The sequence below is a fragment of the Suillus clintonianus genome, assembly GCF_016758775.1.
Source record: "Suillus clintonianus strain FC179 chromosome Unknown DEU56scaffold_3, whole genome shotgun sequence".
Taxonomy (NCBI): domain Eukaryota; kingdom Fungi; phylum Basidiomycota; class Agaricomycetes; order Boletales; family Suillaceae; genus Suillus; species Suillus clintonianus.
This window is the reverse complement of record NW_024539227.1, coordinates 281,056-300,719: the sequence shown is the minus strand read 5'-3', so window position 1 is coordinate 300,719 and position 19,664 is coordinate 281,056. Positions and strand designations below refer to the sequence as shown.

The 19,664-nt window shown below is 47.9% G+C and overlaps 7 protein-coding genes across 7 annotated transcripts; 2 read left to right on the top strand and 5 right to left on the bottom strand.

Annotated features, from left to right (window-relative positions):
- Positions 1-163: 163 nt before the first annotated feature.
- Positions 164-3,723, bottom strand: DEU56DRAFT_767728 (kinesin-domain-containing protein). The gene is made up of 10 exons (XM_041351184.1): positions 3,338-3,723; positions 2,883-3,290; positions 2,261-2,830; positions 2,065-2,211; positions 1,856-2,011; positions 1,549-1,798; positions 1,392-1,498; positions 1,215-1,337; positions 1,037-1,165; positions 164-981 (listed from the first exon to the last, which is right to left on the bottom strand). Exons 1-10 carry the CDS (start codon positions 3,623-3,625, stop codon positions 442-444), a joined length of 2,718 nt encoding a protein of 905 aa, XP_041214731.1. The 5' UTR covers positions 3,626-3,723; the 3' UTR covers positions 164-441.
- Positions 3,717-4,813, top strand: DEU56DRAFT_969561 (S-adenosyl-L-methionine-dependent methyltransferase). Its single transcript, XM_041359412.1, has 7 exons — positions 3,717-3,871; positions 3,923-4,007; positions 4,054-4,112; positions 4,164-4,231; positions 4,287-4,496; positions 4,545-4,649; positions 4,699-4,813. Exons 1-7 carry the CDS (start codon positions 3,805-3,807, stop codon positions 4,765-4,767), a joined length of 663 nt encoding a protein of 220 aa, XP_041214730.1. The 5' UTR covers positions 3,717-3,804; the 3' UTR covers positions 4,768-4,813.
- Positions 4,814-10,394, bottom strand: DEU56DRAFT_767715 (C2 domain-containing protein). Its single transcript, XM_041351183.1, has 19 exons — positions 10,053-10,394; positions 9,694-10,004; positions 8,950-9,639; positions 8,632-8,897; positions 8,350-8,581; positions 7,784-8,298; positions 7,704-7,731; positions 7,583-7,649; positions 7,496-7,534; positions 7,428-7,444; positions 7,340-7,381; positions 6,802-7,291; positions 6,478-6,749; positions 6,316-6,430; positions 6,201-6,263; positions 6,040-6,152; positions 5,356-5,987; positions 5,196-5,307; positions 4,814-5,142 (listed from the first exon to the last, which is right to left on the bottom strand). The coding sequence occupies exons 1-19, from the start codon at positions 10,273-10,275 to the stop codon at positions 4,930-4,932; spliced, it is 4,440 nt and encodes a 1,479-aa protein (XP_041214729.1). The 5' UTR covers positions 10,276-10,394; the 3' UTR covers positions 4,814-4,929.
- An 80-nt stretch (positions 10,395-10,474) lies between these two features.
- Positions 10,475-12,767, top strand: DEU56DRAFT_897469 (uncharacterized protein; the record flags this gene model as incomplete). The annotated part of the gene is made up of 8 exons (XM_041356445.1): positions 10,475-10,676; positions 10,725-10,839; positions 10,899-11,066; positions 11,116-11,236; positions 11,285-11,511; positions 11,559-11,782; positions 11,831-12,002; positions 12,085-12,767. The coding sequence occupies exons 1-8, from the start codon at positions 10,563-10,565 to the stop codon at positions 12,765-12,767; spliced, it is 1,824 nt and encodes a 607-aa protein (XP_041214728.1). The 5' UTR covers positions 10,475-10,562.
- An 817-nt stretch (positions 12,768-13,584) lies between these two features.
- On the bottom strand, positions 13,585-14,113 carry DEU56DRAFT_906689 (uncharacterized protein; the record flags this gene model as incomplete). The annotated part of the gene is made up of 4 exons (XM_041356837.1): positions 13,585-13,650; positions 13,708-13,786; positions 13,845-13,936; positions 14,003-14,113. The coding sequence occupies 4 exons, from the start codon at positions 14,111-14,113 to the stop codon at positions 13,585-13,587; spliced, it is 348 nt and encodes a 115-aa protein (XP_041214727.1).
- A 264-nt stretch (positions 14,114-14,377) lies between these two features.
- On the bottom strand, positions 14,378-17,512 carry DEU56DRAFT_943023 (mitochondrial carrier domain-containing protein; the record flags this gene model as incomplete). The annotated part of the gene is made up of 17 exons (XM_041358958.1): positions 14,378-14,578; positions 14,693-14,799; positions 14,857-14,940; positions 14,996-15,030; positions 15,089-15,340; positions 15,390-15,415; positions 15,464-15,598; positions 15,651-15,777; positions 15,959-16,010; positions 16,064-16,359; positions 16,408-16,426; positions 16,479-16,599; positions 16,657-16,778; positions 16,830-16,882; positions 16,931-17,020; positions 17,082-17,285; positions 17,343-17,512. 17 exons carry the CDS (start codon positions 17,510-17,512, stop codon positions 14,378-14,380), a joined length of 2,094 nt encoding a protein of 697 aa, XP_041214726.1.
- A 359-nt stretch (positions 17,513-17,871) lies between these two features.
- Positions 17,872-19,641, bottom strand: DEU56DRAFT_724442 (Met-10+ like-protein-domain-containing protein; the record flags this gene model as incomplete). The annotated part of the gene is made up of 9 exons (XM_041347821.1): positions 17,872-18,003; positions 18,052-18,444; positions 18,497-18,733; positions 18,784-18,894; positions 18,956-19,011; positions 19,060-19,137; positions 19,186-19,281; positions 19,345-19,436; positions 19,484-19,641. The coding sequence occupies 9 exons, from the start codon at positions 19,639-19,641 to the stop codon at positions 17,872-17,874; spliced, it is 1,353 nt and encodes a 450-aa protein (XP_041214725.1).
- Positions 19,642-19,664: the final 23 nt, after the last annotated feature.

Below are 19,664 nucleotides of genomic sequence, written 5' to 3'. Positions count from 1 at the left end.
GACGCGTCTCGTCACATGACATTACCAGAAACAATAAACGCGTTCTTGCTATCCCTTTATTCCACCAGTTGCTGTTACATACTTGCTACCTGAGTTTGCGTTCGTTCATTGCATATTCCATTTTCGCCACTTCTGCCATTTCTTTTCAATCGAGGGACTTAGCTTGTATGAGCGCAGATGACCAAATATATATAGCGTTGTGTTAATCAGTGTCATGGTATACAGATCGCGATTGACTGTGACGTTCGAAAGAGAAAATAAACAGATCACTGGTCATCAGGTTAAACGCATCCGCCTGATATTCTTGCTTCCTCCACCCTTTTGCACATTTTTCTCCACGGCTCCAACTACTTGTTCTAGTTCTTCCTCTGTCACTACAACCTTCTTACCCAGTTGCCTTCGAAGAGTTATCAGTCCTTTTTCAAACTCATGGCACAGATCTCACCTCTTCTTCTTCTTCGTGATGTCAATATCGTCTTTCCCTGGCACGAATACGACATCAGGACCCCCGTAAGCTGCCCGTGCCTTTCGATTGGGTAGAATCGTGATAGAGTCATCAGCGCCGCCTGTGCCGTCCTCCAAGAGAGAAATATCCTTGAGCTGTTTCTCTAACAAAGACACAGTGCGAGTTGATCGACGACCAGTTGTGGCTGCTGGACTCCCTACTTTCCCTTTTGCCAGAGGCTTGATAGCAACTTTAATCGGCCTAGACTTGGCCTTAGCTGGAGGGGCGTAGTCGTCGGACTCGTCATCTTCACTAATTGGGTCATCCTCCACGCCATCTTCTTCCTCTTCCTCTGTTATTTGCTCGATTTCGCTTTGATCACTTGCACCAGCCCCCTCCACATCCACATCGGTGCCCATCATTCGGTTGGAGGTGAGCTCCGATTGTGTGTTGGCCTTCCCTTTACCGTATAGAGGTGATGAAGATCGGCTTGCCTCTGAATCAGACGGCTCATCGCTATCTTCAAAGTCTACGTCCTAAACCAGAGTCAACTCGTAATTGACAACGGGGTTTTGTTCTACTTGAACTCACCTCATGTTCGATTTCGCCCGACTCTTCGCTCTCCTCAACTATCTCTTGACGCTTTTGAGGAGATCCAATTAGTCCAGCTTGATGCAGCATGTCGATCTTGGCATCCATTTTTCGTTCGTTTCGTTCCACCTGATAAAGGCTATAAGTTAATGTGTTACCCTCGGAATCCAGACTTTACCTCGCTCATAAGCCTCTGACTGTGAGTCTTCTCAATTTCGCGCATCCTTTCTTCCATTTCCTTCATAACGTCTTCGCGGGTTTCCGCTTCGACTATTATACAGCGCATCTCTGCCTCATAAAGCTGCGAAAAAAGGTCTTGTTGAACAGATGGCGACCATTAGTAATAGAATCGTACCCGCAGGCGCAAATCCTCTATTTCATCAAACAAGGCGTCCACTAGCGGATTAATAGGCTCATCATCATCCTCTTCACTCTCGCCATCTTCCCTCGCCTCCTCATCCTCTGTATAGAGCATATTAATGGAGGATACACAATGCAATGTAATAACGCACCTTCGAGAACCTCAAGGTGCGCTTCGCTGACCTTCTTATTAGGGAGAAGGCTCGATATCGTTACCTTCCTGGTCACAGCCCTGGGCAGAGCCGAGCTGACTGACCTCTGCTTGCTTGGATTGATCTGCACGCGGGGCACAGGTGCGTTGTTCACGGTCGTCGAAACTTCCCTCGCAAGTGCAGAGAATTTCATTACATGAGAGTTCTCTTCAAAGCCAGTGTCGTAAGGATTGATGTTGACGATCATCACCTGTCGTTGTATGTTCTCCATAAGCTGCTTGTTAAATGCTCCAAGTCGAAGACTTACGACTCGACCATCGCCAACAAAGTAATCCATCAATACCTCGGTGACTTTGCTATGCCTGAATGGCACAACAGCCAATGCCCTCTTAACATCACGAGTATCCGTCCGCCCAGGATTCGCAAGGCTTTGTGCAAGACGCTTTTGGTTGGAACGCATGACCTACCGATGATGAGTGTGCATATACCTACTAGACACAAGAATAGTCACCCTACCTCCATACATTGGCCAAGGACCATCAGAGACTTGTTGATGTTTCCGGCCTCCTTAAGACGATCGCCAGTTGTCTGCGTGTGCTTGGTTCGCTCCGATCCTGCTAGATCCACGAGGGTCAACCGAGATATCTGCAGAGAGCTTGGGTCCTGCGAAAGTTAAATAACACTATATTTCCAAGATCCGTACTGTACTTACGTCCCTGTCACCCCGGTGTCCTCTTAAGACCTTGATAGTCACCATACCATGGCTTCTGCTACTTTGGCTGTTAGCCAGCGTGCCGAAGACACGTCGGTGCAGCTGTCCTAGCTTGACAAGTGCCTTTGCTTGCGCAGCGGTGGTTACCCGGAAATATCTCAGCCCTGCAATGTACTTCCCCGCGCTTCCAGTCCCACTCTCATCTAATGCGTCAGAGGCAGGTGAAGGTTTAACAGTGAGGGCTTTACGTGTCAGCAGAAGCGGATGGGCGACTTGTACGTTGGTGTTGGGACGAGGGATCTGTGACCGGGACGTATCTTCTGTCACTTCGGCAAGAAGATCGTAAACCTTTTCATTGTATACTTCCGCGTAAGATACCCAAATAGAGTACTCATAGTTGCGGTCGAGCTTAACGATCGTTGGATCGATATCGATAGCATCCGTGTTCGAGAGGTGTTCCGCAAGGACTTCTGCGAGTCGTGGCTCATCAGTTGGCATGTCGATGTCCATGGGAGGCAGGAACTCAGAAGGATCAGCTTCTTCTACGCCATACAGCCTAACGGGCCTGAACTAATAAATTTTATTGTAAGGCATGAGGTCGCGTCTATTTATAATTACTCACCCGGCCATCGCTGTGCAGTCCTTCAACGCTGTTGAAAATCACGTCCAGTGTCCGCGGTAGGATACCTGCAGAATCCGGACCATTGCCTCCTTGGATTGTATATGTCTTGCCCGAGTTTGTGACGCCATATGCAAACAACAAGCCATTCTGTCCATCCAGCAGATCGCGTACGAGGGGAAGCGTAGTTTTAGCGAAGAACTCTGCCTGTTGTGTTTCCGGTAGGAAAACATGTGAGAATCTGTAGATTGACGAAGGTGCAACAGCCGAGACACGAATGTGCGGTCTGGAGCTGCCTGCACCGTCATGGGTGGGGTCTGTCATCTGTACAGACGTGTCCGATAAAGGGGTAAGGTAAGGCATAGACATGGGTTCATCATCCCCAAGATGAGGACGAATGCGCAAATAGGCCTAAAGGACGTTGTCAGTATATAGAAAAGCCGGTACCCATGATCTACCATAACGGGTTCGCGCTCTGCAGATGATCTATGGTCTGCCTGTGCTTGCCTAGTACCAGCCACCTTCTTGGCAGCAGGAAGCTTAGCATCAGGCGAATTAGCTCGATTGGCAAGAGGTTTTCGACCAGTTGTTCGCGCTTTTGATACCTCAGTTTGTGCGGTAGTTCTGCTTGGAACTCTTGCTCGAATCGTCTTTATCCCTGCTGGAGGACTCGGAGGTGGAACTGGTGTCTTTGTTCGGGTCGATGCCCTCGTCGCTGCTGTACCAATCTTCGATCTTGTGGCCATTGTGTTGCAATTTTTGCTGCGCTTGTCTGCCCCCTACAAAGTGGGAAGATTTGTAGAACGGGTTCAAGTTGAAGTAAGTTTGGACACGTAAATAATCACTCAGATGTGGCGTGCGCCGTGCCACACGCGCCAACGACGCGTCGCACCACGTGATCATTTCAATTCTCCTAGCCGCCATCATGATACCGACGCCAGATCTTTCTCATTTGACTAGGGATGATCTAGAGCAGGTGTACGACCCAGCAGGTGAGTGAACGAATATAAACACTACACCGTAGTCTCTAAGCTGTCTCGTAGAGGACACATTCTTGCTCCTGGATGCCCTCGAACAGGAGGCGGAAGAGCTCAGGAAGGAACGTCCTCTGATTTGTCTTGAGGTTGGGTGAGTCTTGCCTTCTACATGCTATCAAATACCGATTACGATTTAGTTCTGGGTCAGGATGCGTATCAGCGTTTCTAGGAAGGATATTAGGACAATCTTCTTCCCGTGAGTTCGTTTTCATCATTCTAGGGGCAGGGTTGATTGGCAGTTGGCCAGTTTACCTCTGCACTGATATCAACAAACACGCCACGCGCTGTACACTCGCAACAGGGAAACAGAACAAGGTACAGCCTGAGTCTCGTCAACTGCATTTAATTCACAAGTGCATGACTCTAGTAGATAACTTTAGATCCAGTGACATGTTCTCTAACACGACCCCTCTCATCGCGATTGCGTCACGCAGTTGATATTCTATTATTCAACCCCCCTTACGTGCCGACAGATACAGGCGAAGCTTCCAGTGCTCAGAATAGTGCTAATATCGCAGGGTCTTGGGCAGGGGGGACTGATGGAATGGAAATTACCAATCTTTTGTTACGAGACGTCGAGGTATCATCTTTCCTAGTGTTTTGAAATCTTGTTGACTATGCTTCTCAGTGCCTGTTATCACCGCGAGGTAGATTTTACTTGGTTGCCTTGAAACAAAACGATGTCCCAAGTATCCGGTCCAGAATGTTGGAAGAATTTGGTTTGACCAGTCAGGTAATTCAACCTGTCCAGTGCGAGTTGAACACTCTCTTATGACTATCAGATTGTCATTGAACGACGGGCGGGAAAAGAGTTTCTGTTAATTATTCGGTTCACACGGACCTCCCCCTAGGGTAGCTGATTACTGCAGCTAACACTGGCCTTGCAATGAGATGGCATTTTTTCCCCAAAAGACATCAATGAGGTTGCAAATGAAATATAAAACTGGTAGTCCATAGATCGTCAAATATGTACCAGTCCCAAGCAGGATATCAAGAATTGTATACGCCGTTAATCAACTATCCTCATTCAATCCTGGTCTACGACCTCTGATGCTGAATCTCGACGGAGAAGTCTGCAGCTGCGATCGTTCGAGGGACACGACGGATGCGTCCCGTGGATGATTCTCTGCATCAAATTCCAGACGGAGACGGGCAAGCCCTCCTCCTTGAAGTTCGACGGTAACCTCAGCAGCTGTCGACCGGCCAACTTGTATGTGCCGCCAGATCTAATCAAATCTGTCAGGAAAACCACGCCACAGCCAAAGGCATCTTAACGTACATCAACCTCGCCCTCAGCTAACAGCTTATCCTTTCCGAGCGTCTTATGGTCATAAATCCAGAGATGCAATTTGGGCATGTGTGCACTAGCAGCAAAGTTGAAAGACTCATTCCTAGAATGAAAGTTGAGAGGCGAAAACAATCGGGGAGGAAAGTCTTACCATTCTGGTGATGATGTCTTGTTACCATGTTTCGTCTTGAACTCCTTGTCGCCGACGCGTATGACTGCGTACGGTTTCGTCTCCGCCATAGACACATCTTTTGCGCTCATCATCGTTACTCTAAGTGTTCCAGGTTCTGATGGTGGGCCCGAAGCTGAAGGAGTGCGACTCAAGGAGGGGAAGACGGGGGCGGGAGTCGTGTCTTCACCTGCAGTCTGCTCTCCTATTGGCCGCGATGCCTGGCCAGCAGCGACCTCTGGCACGGCGTGGGGAACATCTAACTTTTCATGACTGCCTCCGAAATCTCTCTTGAAGACATTACCAATGCCACGAACGACGCCCTTGCCAGCACCGAAGGGCAATGATCCAATTTGTGTCATAGCGCGGCCCGCACTAGAGAAGGTCGAGGTCGCCTTCCGGCTCTTGGCAATAATCTCCGGTTGGAAGATTAATCGAATTGCGACATGTCCTTTTGCACCGTGCTTTTCCGACGAAAGCTCGATCACCTGTTCGGCGGCCTCGAAGGGTTCAATGTCACGCAGATTGATGGTACCACGCCCAAGACTCTTAGATTGCTCGAGTTGATTCCAATCGAAAACTTCGACAGAAAATTCTGCCGCCTCTCGAGATGGCTAATACGCTGTTCAGTGGATGACATTTCTCGACAAATGGTAGATGGCATACCACATCGACTTCGAAAAATTCTGACCAATCAGGGTTGAGAGTTTTCTTCTTGGTTTGAGACGTGAACGCCTTCGTGCCGTTGAGAGTGAAGACGGCGAACGGATCAGATTTGCCTAGGTAACATGTCAGCACGAGCACAACGCGCACGCAGTAAAGCTTACCTGTTCTGTCAGCAGAACGAAGGTCCTTTCCAGCCAGAAGATCAACTCGGAGTGTGCCTTGGTCTGTAACATAAGAGGTGTAAATGATGCACTGGGGACTTCACCGGGTGCTTACTGTTTACACTCTCTCTAGGCAAGAGCTTCACTGGGACGGGCACATAGCGGGATTCAATCTCAACAGTGGACGAACGACCATCTGCATCTGCGAGTGTGAAGGACGACCGACGATTCTGCAGATGATGAGGATCTACATCCAAATCAAGAGCAGACGGCTCACCAGGGTGGCATCTAAAAAAGCCTTCGCGTCACCTTTCCATTCCGCTGTAATGTCATCCTTATCGGGATCCCCACTCTCATTCAAGCGCAGCCACACGCGACCAAAGTCGAGCTCTTTGAGGAAGCCTTCGCCAACATGCAACCACTGAGCGTTTGTGCCTTGCGATTTCAGGGTGCTGAAAGCAGGCCAATACGCGTCATCCAGGAGCACATCCAGACGAGCTTTCTTCTGCAAATGTCCGCCTATCACGTTGAAGATAATTATACCCGATTCTTAGTATGAAGATGAGCATGAGTACGGGCCGGAGGAACACAGGTCACTCACGGTGCTTGAACAATTCTTCCTTGCTGAGATCGATACCTTCTTTTGCAGAATCTTTTTCATTCAGCGATGCTTCGTCGTCCAATTTAGCCCCACCCCCATTGGCTCGAACTGATTCACTAGAATCTGTTTGATGGGGTGGTGTCCCTGCCTCAGTCATTGGTCGATTGACAGTCACATGTCGGTCCTCTTCTTCGTTGCTGGAAGAACTGTTGCTGGTGCCTGAACTGTCATTTTCATGATTGTGCTGGACTTCTTTATGAGCGGCTTTCTGGATCTCGTTTTCGTCTGCATCAAAATGTACATGCTTCAAGTTCAAAGCTGATACGAATTCAGCTCTGAAGTGTAGGTGCCCTTTGCTTGTGTTGCCGTCGATCTTGATTGGCTCAGCAACCTCCCTGTCGCCAGTTGATTCGTAACGGTATTGTGAATCAGCTGACGATTCGCGTGCAAGATCGCTAACATGCAGTTCCACCGATCCAAGGGAGCGGTCCTGCGATCCTGATCAGCCAGCTATGTGCATCAATTGACAGCAACAAACCTTCGTCAAATGCTGGTAGTCCATGACTTCCATGAGCATCGACTGATCGGAGGTTAGCCTAGATTCGAAGAGTGGTCGAGAAACTTACCTCTCTCAGGGAATGGACTTAACAACAAAGATGAGTAAGGAAAAGCAGCAAGACGTACGACTACATACCCGGGATATATATTATTTGATCCCACTCGGGGTTCAGATCTGTAATAAAAGGTTATAACGGCTCATTCACGATTGTTTGCTACGCACTGTTGTTGATAACTTCAGTCCTCCCAAGAGTGACGTTGTTCACCAACACTCGAACATAAGGATCACTCTGAACAGACCAACGTTAGTTGAGCCTTTCTAAAAAAAAAACAAGTGTGGTTACTTTGCCGCCCAAAGTCGCTTCCACATTCCTAAGAACCGATCAGTCAAACTGATGACTCACAGTACCTGAATGAAACTTACTTAACATCCGTCGCCTTCTGCAGCCAAAGTCTAACAACACCTATAGGAGGCACATACTGATCCGCGCCGCTCAAGGCGCCAGCCATTTGCAGCGGCTTCCACTCGCAACTGAGCCTGATCTTGCCGCTGTTGCAGCCATTCAAGGGCCACCATTCCCTGTCCATAGTGGGATCCGTCTGGAGAAGATCGACAAGCCGGACAGACATGTGGCCGACCACCGGGTCTCTGAGGAAGTCTCTCTCGTCTACCACCTTGATAGTGATGACTGAAGACGACTTGTCTGAGCAAATGAACTCTGTCGGTGACTCCCAAATGGGATTGTTCGTGTGCTTGATGATCTGCGATTTATGCGTGTAGGAATGGCTGTTCCCAACGAAGACCTTGACCAGGGGGTTCAAGTCGCCGGAAAGTGATTTTGTAGCATCAAGTTCCTTGGCCTGATGTATAGTCAAGCGAACAATTCCAACGTCTAGCGAGAATGATAAGTATTGGCTTTTGAATGAGTCATGAACGCACTTGTTTGAGGCAGTATGTCTTTGCCGTCGACTGATTCAGGTTTTTAAAACCGGGAAGTAGTTGACGCTGAGACGAATCAATCCTCTATCCTTTCCATCTTTCAAAACGGGTAGCTCTAAACCTTCCTGGGTTGCATCCTCCAGTAGTTTTTGCAGCTCGAAGGTGGCGGCACCAAGAGGAGTGTCCTTACGATGATCATTGTAGTCAAAAAGACTAAGCACCAACGATTCCTGAATGGAGTTGACCAGAATGAACTTTGTCTCCATCCATGTTGGGTTGTATCTGGTGATTAAAGTGAGACCGAGCAAAGTAACATGACGAAAAGTACTAACGTGCTCTGCTTGTACTTAGTTCTCGCGAGTTCCTCGCGGTTATTGATGCTGATGCTGACGTAGGGATCAGGAGAGCCACCGCCAATCTTATTGGCCTTAAGCCCGCGACCAGCCTCAACAATGACTTGAACGACGCCAATAGCTGCATCAAGGGGTACACCAGAAAGAAGTTGTTCGAGATTAAGAGTGAACACATTCGGGTCGTACATCATGGGACCGAGCGTGCCGTGAACCATATCCCGAATGAAAGTTTGCAGACCAGGAATCTGATGATAAGGTGAGCTCGATCCAAGAATACTTCGTCGTGCCGTGACTTACGTGGGCTATGTCAAATCCAAGTGACTCGCCGCCCACCGGTTTAAGCACGTAGTCAATAACCGGCTTTTCAAGGAAGCTGAGATCCACGATCTGCACGTGAGGGAAGTTCGCCATCAACTTCAGCCTAATCCTCATCAAACCGCTTAAAGTGATGTCTTCGAGAAGGATGGGAATGGAGGCTGTGGCAAGACCTTTGCCCACGCGAACGGATAGTACAATTTTGGGGTTGACTTTTTGCGCTGCTTGACGGGGGGTCATGTCAGATACATCATTAGGAGTGAAGGAAATTCCCCAATCCATCATGACAATATCGTCGGGAGTCCTTGGAAATGTCCTGACTTTGTCTATGTGGGGAGCCTTCGTCCCAAGAGTGAAGGTTGTGAGGCGCAAGGAGTCCAAAAAGGCAGGAGTGGTAGTGCTCAAGATCTGATCAACAGAGGCGACGACGGTAGCAGAAAGAACAGGCTCGTAGATGAGCCAGAAACGATCCAAGAAATTGTTCATCCAGTCAGCGGTTTCGTGCTCGGACGCAAGGCGTGTTTTGACCAGTTCCCGTTGAATGTCATCACGGGCACACCGGCGGGCACGAGTCATTGACGTCACATAGTAGGTGTTGCAAATAGATAGCAACACGATCAGCCATCCCCAGCCGAAGTTGAATCGTGTCAAGAAATGAGAAGCGAACACAGCCTATGCAGCATCACGCAGATGAGCATATTGCAAATAACAAGACCGTGGACTTACAAAGAAAATGAGGGCAGCGTTATGGTACCACTGGCCATAGTATTGCTCAGACAAGAAAAGCTGAAGTATATGTTTATCTTTCTCCTCGCCTTCTGCAAGCGGAGGGGCATCAATGTTCGAGACAGCACGCCAGCCAACTTTGTACCAATCTGGAATCGCTGGAGCGACACCAGAGGGGTATTCCCCGGGTATTAGAGGTAAAGACGGAGTTGTACTGCCCGATTTCTTCTGCTCTTCGTCAGTCGCTTCGTCCGCATCTTCGACTGTAATGGTGGGGACAGGGCCTCCACCGTTAGCATCAATGGATAACTCTGATATAGACTTTAGGTTTGTGCGACGTGGCATAGATAAACGCGCACCTTTCTCGCCTTGTGCACTTCCATCCTGCCCGGTGATACTCTTCAGTTGGTCACGCTGCATCCCCGCAGCAGCAGCCTTCTGTTGGGGAGAAGCATCCGGGTCAAAGGAGTGAACTATGGCACCTTTGGATGCATCATTGCTCATGATGTCATGAAGCTGAGTTTGAGCCGTTTCTTGAGATTGTTGTACACCATTGCCATTGGAAGGTGCGTTTGTCGCCATGTCCAACAGCAGGAAGATAAACGAAGAGAAGAGAAAAGAAAAGATGGGACCAGTTGAGTCAGCTCAGACGAACGGACAGCTAATAGGGTAGTAGGATAGACTAGTGTGTTAAGGAGGATGTAGGGGAGCATTGAGGAGCCGAAATACATAATACTTAAATCATGTTCAGCGTCATGTCATGTGACCTTGTCAACGTTCCGATCGACATATGACGGAGGGAAAACAGCACGACAAGGACGCCGTGAGATACCACAGGAGAAAGCTATGTTTAATCCTTTTTCCGACAAATGAACTATCATCGGGCAAGCTGGCTATGCTCTGCGATATCTCGCAAACATGGGACTGCATGTCTCCGGTACTATTCGCAGGGCACCAGGAACACCGCGAAAGCAAAGGCCCAGGTACTTACGATCACCCATCTGACGTAGAATCAACTTATCTTGTCCTAGTCAAAAATTGCACACATCGATGCAGAAAGACATTTCTCACCCGCGCTCGTTGACTCGTTTCATAGGAAACACGATTACCTTCGCATCTCCTTGACTGAGAGATGTAATCTTCGATGTCTGTCCTTCATTTGACTTTGTGGTTTCAAGCACTAATACAATCTGATCGCAATGCAGGCTTCTATTGCATGCCTAGCGAAGGAGTAGAATTATCACCGGCTGACCATATCTTGACCGACGACGAGATCATTCGATTGGCAAATCTTTTTGTGAGAAGCGGCGTCACCAAAATACGGTTGACTGGAGGAGAGCCTACTGTACGGAAAGGCCTGGATGGCATAATTCGCAAGTCATCACGTTTATGCCTTCTGAATGTCGGCTAAATGTTATATAGGTCGCCTCAACGAGCTCCGACCACTCGGTCTCGAATCCATCGGCATGACCACCAATGGAATTGCCCTCCATCGCCGTCTGCCTAGTTATGTTGAAAATGGCCTAACGCACCTGAATCTGAGGTGACTATTTTTTCGTGCATTCGATACGACACGCCTGATAGTGATCAGTCTTGATACTCTGGACCCCTTCAAGTTTGAGATTATGACTCGGCGTCCCGGCCACGATGCAGTTCTCAGATCACTCGATGTTGCTCTCCACAGTCCAGGATTACGATCAGTAAAGTTAAATGTTGTCGTTGTCAAGGGCCTCAACGATTCAGAAGTCCTGGATTTTGTTAGGTTGACAGCAGACAAAAATATATCTGTTCGATTTATCGAATTCATGCCCTTTACAGGTATATTTTGTCCCCGACAATCATTAGCTTTGCTTACATCACCACAGGGAACAAGTGGGACAAGGCAAAGATGATCCCTTCCAGCCAGCTCTTGGAAATTGTCTCCGGGGAATACCCTTCTATAATACGAGCACCAGACGAACTCAACGACACCGCACGATCCTGGAAGATTCCGGGACATGTCGGTAGTTTAGGCTTCATCAGCAGCATGTCAGATCATTTTTGCTCGTCTTGCAACCGCCTACGTTTGACGGCAGACGGGCAAATCAAAGTATGTTTATCATGGCTATATCATGCCACATACTGACCTTTGAATCAGGTTTGTCTCTTTGACGCCAAGGAAGTGTCCCTTAGAGATGAAATGCGACGTGGCGCAAGTGATGCAGAACTCCTGAACGTCATTGGACTCGCTGTCCAAGGAAAACAGGAGAAGCACGCCGGAATGGAGGACATTGATGTCATAACCAATAGACCCATGATTCTCATCGGAGGTTAGGTACTTTCCTTGGATGCAGAGTCTACTAGTGTGCGACGGGTGTAATACAATGTCCTAATATCAATCCACCTTTCCAGGCACACAGCCTCGCAAGTCGAGAGTGCGATCGTTGCCCCGCCTTCCTGCACATGCTTACTTTCTCGATGATACACTGTTGCTACCTCATCTCCATCGACGTTGGAGCTCGTCGTCCAGCCAATCTGACCTCCGTTTGACTCACATTGGCTCTGATGGTCGGCCATGCATGGTTGATGTCGGCAATAAGGACGTAACGAAGCGTAGCGCTACTGCCAGCGGTCGCATATACATCCCAAGATCTGCATATAACCTTGTCACAGGATCGGGTGATGCCGACTCCACCGACAAGACGATCCAGAAGGCTCGCAGCAAAGGGGATGTGATGACAGTCGCCCAGCTGGCAGCGATCATGGGCTGCAAGCGGACCTCCGACCTCATTCCTCTGTGTCATCCTCTCCAGATATCCAACGTATCAGTCACGTTGACGCCTGAGTGTGGTGTGTCTCCGGTTCCACCGCCTGGTGATCAGGGCGGCCTCGAGTACAGCATAAAGTGTACTGCTACCGTGGCATGCGAAGGCAAAACCGGAGTGGAAATGGAAGCACTGACGGCGGTATCGGTTGGTCTCCTTACGGTTTGGGATATGTTAAAGGCCGTGGCGGGTAAAGAAATGAAAATTGGGGAAATCATAGTCACGCATAAAACAGGTGGAAAGAGTGGTGATTTTACTCGAGATGCATAATTATTACTTTCATCACCAGTGTAGTGCAACAAAATTTCAAGCTATGCACCACTCCTGTCATAATTGCGCAGCCGTAAGATATGCAGTAAGTACGGGGCAATTTATCACTTGAATCCGGTCGTGTTCGCATGATCAGGTTCGGTGTTAAAAATGCGAGAATTGATCTCGTTTGGTACCTGGCACTGTCTCGGCGGTATTTCGAGACGGAAGCAAATGCACTCCGAAAACACATGAGCAGCCTCCGAGGTTACGCTGGGCCATGAAATCGTCGATGCTTATTGCGATCGGTGAAGTATGGAATGTTGTGGAGATGTCGTGCGTATGAGTATGAATAAGCGAGGGATAAAAGGGAATACAAAGTCGACGGAACATATACCATGCCATTGACAGCGGAGAAAGGGGGAGAATCCGTCAGTTATATCAAGGACAATTTGTCGTTCCACGACAGGCACAGCAAAATCCACATGTCAATGCGGCCTTGATTCAGGTCTAGAATCGTTTGGTCAGTGAGCTTAAGCACACCTTCTTACTACGGTAGGGTTTAATGAGCGACAAGTACCTGAAACCTGACGCGGACCTCCCCAGGTGCATACGACCGCCATATCGAAATGGGTATGAATCCAGGCGAGTTCACAAGTACTCACCCAAACTCAAATAGGCCAAGCACCTCCCCCCATTCACAACCCTAGCTGTTCCATGATCTCATGAGGGTGTATTCAAGAGTGTGGCTTTCGGTTGCTTCTGCTACACAGCGCTTGACATTGAATCCAAAAGGCCAACCGTTGGTCTAAAAAAGTTTATATCATGCCCAACCATTCTATCCTCGGATGAAACCAGCGACAAGTGTATTGATCTCGGAGTCAAGTCGACCAGTTACTTTGGACTGTCGATGAAGTTATCAGAGATTGCCACAGAGTAGCAAGATTGATCCAATACTGACGCCTTCAAGCTTAATAACCGTGGGGACTGAGGTGACTTGCCAAGGCTCGCCTCTAAACACATTGGAGGGTGATTTCCATCTGAGCACCGTCATGGAATTGAGTGCCAGTCCACAGATGACGCGATGTGCCTGCCTACTCGGGCTTTTGGCCAACATAGACGATCACTGCAGATGGCCCGTCTTCAGGGCCAAAGGTATCTTGGATGGTCCGGTCTACTGCTACACAATCCTGGCAGCCCGACCAGTAAGGAACGTCAGTGCTACGGTTGTTGCTGTATATGATATTCGCACTCACAGGACACCATAGCTGCCCGTTCACGCGTGAGGAGTAGAAAATAAAGAACTGTTCTGTTGCGTGTTCCAGATCCTTAGGATCGGCAGGAAATTCAACTTCACGGAGCGGCATCTGTGCAAAAGGATCTAAAGTATCAGAAAAAAACCCTAGAACGTCTATGTATTCTGAATCGGAGTTCGGCATGCGGTATGTATAACAATCTTAAATAATCCAATCGTGTCAATTACGGTATACTGCAATGGTTAGGAGCAATTGAGTTTATGGAGTAGCAAAGGTGTATTGTCGGTAGCGAAATCAACAGATCGGAACGGGGAACTGTCTTCCTGGACTGTTCTGTCTAAACAAAGTCAATAGATGAAGATTAAATAAAGGGCATCATGCTGTTTTCGATGGTGAGGTTGTTGGGGGTGCCGGTTTCACGAGGGGATGAGAGAAATTGGCCGCACGCCTCCCAAAGTCACCATGGACATCTAGTAGTATTTTGAGGGCGTTCCTAGCACGGATTTGAGACATCTCATCCCGCTTCGGTGTTGTCAGAGCGGTCTTGACTTCGGGTTTGTTCTCCTGCCATGGGTACTGTAGAAAATGATTAGGTATTAAACACATGGATCAAACGGAAGGACTGACAGGAAGAAGCTGCAAAGATAATTAAATGTTAGTATGCTTGAGGCGGAAGTAACAATCATGTACCTTTTGCAAGTATTCATATGCAAGCAGGGTGAAGCCAAACTGTGGGCTACTTCTGAGGATACGCGCCGGTCCTCCCTTGAACAATGCCTTGAAACCTTCTTCCTTATCTAGAGGAAATACCAGTTATGAATTCCTCAAATTGGCTAGATGAGATCTGCACTTACTGATCTTGACAAATGCATCTGTAAGACCTTTGTAGTGGGTCTGACCTTGTCGTGCCTCAACCTGCAGGCGAGTCTTCACCACATCTGTGAAAAGTATTCGATTGGTAATCATGGGTACTACTCAAAAGGGAATACGAACCAGCAGGAGTTGTTAGGTAGGCTGCTGGCATGCCACTGGTGAACTCGCTCTATCAGCACATGTCGCAAGTTTTTTTAACGCAAGAGAGCTTACGCAACGGCCGCTGCACCCAACGTCTCCAGGAATGACAATTGCTTTCCGTTGTAGCCTTCATGGAAGACATCCTTTTTAAGGTGGGAATATGCTGTGAAATAGATGGCCGAGAACGGGATATCGCGAAGCAAGCAGGCACTGGCCCCTTTATACAAACCGACTACACCCAGTTGGCGTACGATGTGGACAGCACCATTTTTAACTGCTCCTTCCAGCTTCGCAGCTTCTCCCTGTATTTGGAGACGAATCTTACTGAAACTCGAGTAAGGGATCAGGCTATGACCAGGGCGCTTAAACTTACACAATTTCTAGGGGATTGGTAAAGATCTGCCATCGTTGTGGGTGGTGTGAATAGTCTTGAAAGAGCAGACATACCACTTGACAACCACCAGCCGTTCCACCAGCTACCAGCTCCCAACCAAGCTTGATGCGACCTGTCTCTGGATCCATGGCGCGACCGCGAACAAGGTCATTAACAGTAAGCTTAATAGCTTTCTCCGGAGCAACACCCTATTGAAACGTGAGACAATGTGAATATTATAAAAGCGCAACAAAAACGCACAATCAACTGTGGACCAAGGCCACGGTAGAAACCCATGAGACCTTCGTTGCGGAATATTTTCTGAGCACAGTCGATGCTATTCTTGTACAGCATCTGACCGACTACTGTACTCCGCTGATTTTGCATCCTTCAAGTTGTTTAAATACAAAACTCACGAAAACTTGGTCAAAAACGCACCGAGTCTGTCAACCAATCAAACACGTTGTAGACTACAAGAATAATTGATCAAATGCACAGCGTACCTTCACTATCAAGAAAAAGAAAAAAAGAAAATCAGATTGATTCAACACGACATAATTCCTAATCACTTACCCATGTCGATAGGGTAGACGATAGTGGCGCCAAGAGCCCCTGCGATTCCTACACTGATGTTAGAGTTGCATCGCAATAGTGTTGCGTAATAAATAACGTACCTCCTTGAACAAAGCTGTAGGCAGACTGCAGTACTCCTTGTAACACGGATGCCTTCGAGCTGACTTCCTTGGATACGAATTCCTCGTGTGGAGATCTCCATTGGGGATCCAAGAGTTGAGCAAAGTCCAACAAAGCAAGCCTCTTCTCGCGGCTACCTCGACCCGCAAAGTGAAAAATGATAGACGCTTCCATGGGCGTGAAAAGAGCGTAGCGCGATATCGCAGCAGAGTGATTAAGGAAGTCAGACTGGTCAATGCGTCCATCCTTTGACTTTGCGGTGGCCTCGCGTAAAATACTAACAACCTATCAGTTGATGACATTTATACGAAGCGGGCCGATTTACCGCTCCACCATGTCCATCTCTGCCATACAAAAATTGGGGTCACTTCCATGCCGCAGAACAACGAAACTCACCTCGAATAACATTTTGGAATGCAACGACCTCAGAATAAGATATGCGCCCACTGGGAGTGAGCGTGCATAGTGTAGGTAGACGTTCAATGACTGCATCAGATAGTTTATGGCCAGCAATTTCCTGTTGTGAGGGAAATATATGAAGCGCAAATCGTGGATGATTAAGTCATGTACAAACCAAAATAATTTGTTTGAATTCCTCAGGTCTAATGAATCCATCTTGATCCTTGTCGAGATATTTAAAGGCCTGTCGGAGACGCTCTCCCTGAAGGCCCTTCATAAGCTGAGTAAACTCATTGTCTGAAAAAATCAAGTCAATAAATGTGGAATTAGAATAATCGCCGCACTGACATCCAAGAACGTGTGTGCCGTTTTTGCGCCCAAGATATAACTTAACCCAATCACTGTGACCACGGTAAATACGAGTAATTCGGAATTCCAATGGTACGTACCAGTCAAAGTCAAAAGGAATGGCAGATGGCCCAACGTTGGCCAAGAACACATTTTTAAACTCATCAAAAGTTATGGTGCCCGAGCTATCCCTGAAATGCGACCGCGCCAAGTCTGAGTACCGCTAAATATAATAGGACAGAAAAGACTCACACGTCGAAATACTGAAAGGCTATCCAATAGTCTGCGTCGGGACGTTTAAGAAGTGTCTCGAAGACTGTGAAATCGTCCCAAGAAACCAAACCCCGCTTCGAGGAGTCGGCAACGCGAAAAAGGATCGAGAATTGTGCACGACCTATTTTAGTCGAATCGCTCTTCGGAGCGATAGCATTGACAAAGCTGTCGGGGTCGAGATATCTATCGTCCGAGTAGTCAGAAAGAGGTCAGAATGCTTTATAATGAATCATAATATACTTCTCGCCATCGATCACGACCTTTGCATTAGCTTCAAAAATCCTTCTCCATCGCTTCATCTCGTTCTCGGGCGCTGCAACCACACTGCGAACGCTTTTTAAGGCGGAGCCAGTCAAAGAGGAGGATGCTGCATCTGTATCGCAATGAATTGTCGAGATAACGCGCGTCATTGTTCTAGTGTCACGACTCCGAGGCGAATTAGTGTCTAGGAGGTATCGAGTATGTCTATATGGCAAGAGAGAGCAAGCAAGCAAGTCTAGGGGGAAGGATACTTATGCGGGACCAACTGGGTAGCCCTCAGCAATGTAGTTAATAGCACAAGAACGAAGAAACCAAATTTTTGCTCCAACAGGGCCAATGCAGTACTATTGCGGGGATAAACAACTCGGGTGATTACATAACCGAATGCACCGCCGAGCCTTGTTACATGCGATGCTACATTCACACCGCCACGCGTTTCACTTGTTCCCTCACTAGTAGCTTTAGGGCACTAATCAAGAAGCATGTCGGCGCCCTCACTCTATGTAGATTACCGTGCAAATGCCACATCACGAGGCAATCTGAAACTTATGCAGTACATGTCTTTGTTTGGAGCAACAGACCGAACCATATGCAACGCCACCTCCGCGTCTAGCTTATGTCCGAGTTTACTTTCAACTCTCTAATAATCACAATCAGCATACTCTTTGTACTAAAGTACGGACGTTACCTGTCTGATATCCGCTTCAGCCCTGTCTGGCTGGAGTTCGCGTGTGAAGCAATGACAGTGAACCATGGGCATGCTGGCGTAAATGCCGCTCAAATCCCGTTCACTAGTGCCTTCTAATAGAATTCCACGGAAGGAGTCGAGAAACTCGATCGCTGAGTCCGGGAGGTTCATCACAAAATGTGAGATGGCTTGACGAGGAGACTGATCAACCGGTGCAAGTGCGGCAGGCTGAGAGGATTTTGCTAGTTGCAGCCTGCGTTTCTCCTCCTTTTCTTGCATCTTGCTGAGTTTCGGTCCGGTATATGCGGGGAAAGGATGTTCCATCGCACGGGCAACAACCTTTTTAATGAAATCGCGACCATCCTCGCAGCTAGCGCGGACCAAACTTGCGACCTGCCGAACAACGTCAAAATGAGGCACATATCGAATGGAAGAATTGCCTCACCTTATTGTCAATGATATTCTTGCTCAAGTATCTCGCACTTTCAGGGTTAAGATCGTTCGCAAATACCGCGCACCCCTTCTTGGCAGCAGGAATTGCGAAGGGACCCACACCTGCAAATACATCTGCAATGACGTCGGTTGGTTTGAAGTGCTGGACAAGCCGATCATGCTCTGTGTGGAGCCGTGAATTCCAATAAACGTGGGTGAAGTCAAAAGTGAAACGGCAATTGGACTCGTGCTAGTAATTGTCTTAAATAGCTGATTCTTCCATAGAATGACTTGACTTACGTGTTCAACAATATAATTAGGTTCTCCCGCGAGCAGTTCCATTTTGAAGAACCGGTACTTTGTATCAATACTGTCTAATTTATTGACGACTGTCTGGATCATAGGATTTTTCTGTAGTAAATGGTATCAGTGGATGATCAGAATTCGAGGAGCCAATACTTTCATCCAGAACGATCTGACCGATGATGTGTTTATAGGGTAGATATTCTTTATTGAGATTCATGTGAGCTGAAGGACTTATCAGTGACGATCAAACGCGGATGTCATTACGCTCACCTAGGTGGCCGGTGATTGCGAAACCCGATGGAGAGCCCTTGCAAAGCTCTTCAGGCAATATGGACTGTAAGATTTCATCTAGACATAATTGATCACCATCGACATGAAGAACCGCGCAGTTCGTACCAGCTGTCCAGTAGTCGTAAGTCAAGTCTAGGTTGTGTGTAACCAGCGTAGCAGACTGTTCTTGCAGGAAATTGCGAACCTCAGTCGTGAGGGCAGCTGACTTGCGGATGGAGCATCAGAAAAGCGCGTGGTATTCGATCGAGAAATGCTACACGGTACCATCCTCAGATACATTCAGCAATATCAACCTCTCGAGGTCATCGTGGGGGTCCCGAAGAACACTGCGTACTTTTGGCAAATCCATGAGGGACCTTCGAAATACATTAGATGTCAACTCCGGATAGCTGAAGTCACATACTTTTTCATAACATCAGACTTTAACAGGGATCCTGTTTTGGAAGCAGGGACTCTGGCGGCAAGAACAGGGATAGTCTTCTTGAAAGCATCCCTGTCAAGAGTGGTGTTCATCCAACGATGCACTGGAGGTGATACATCGAGTGTCAGTGTGCATGCCATGATTTTAGATAAGAAAGATAATC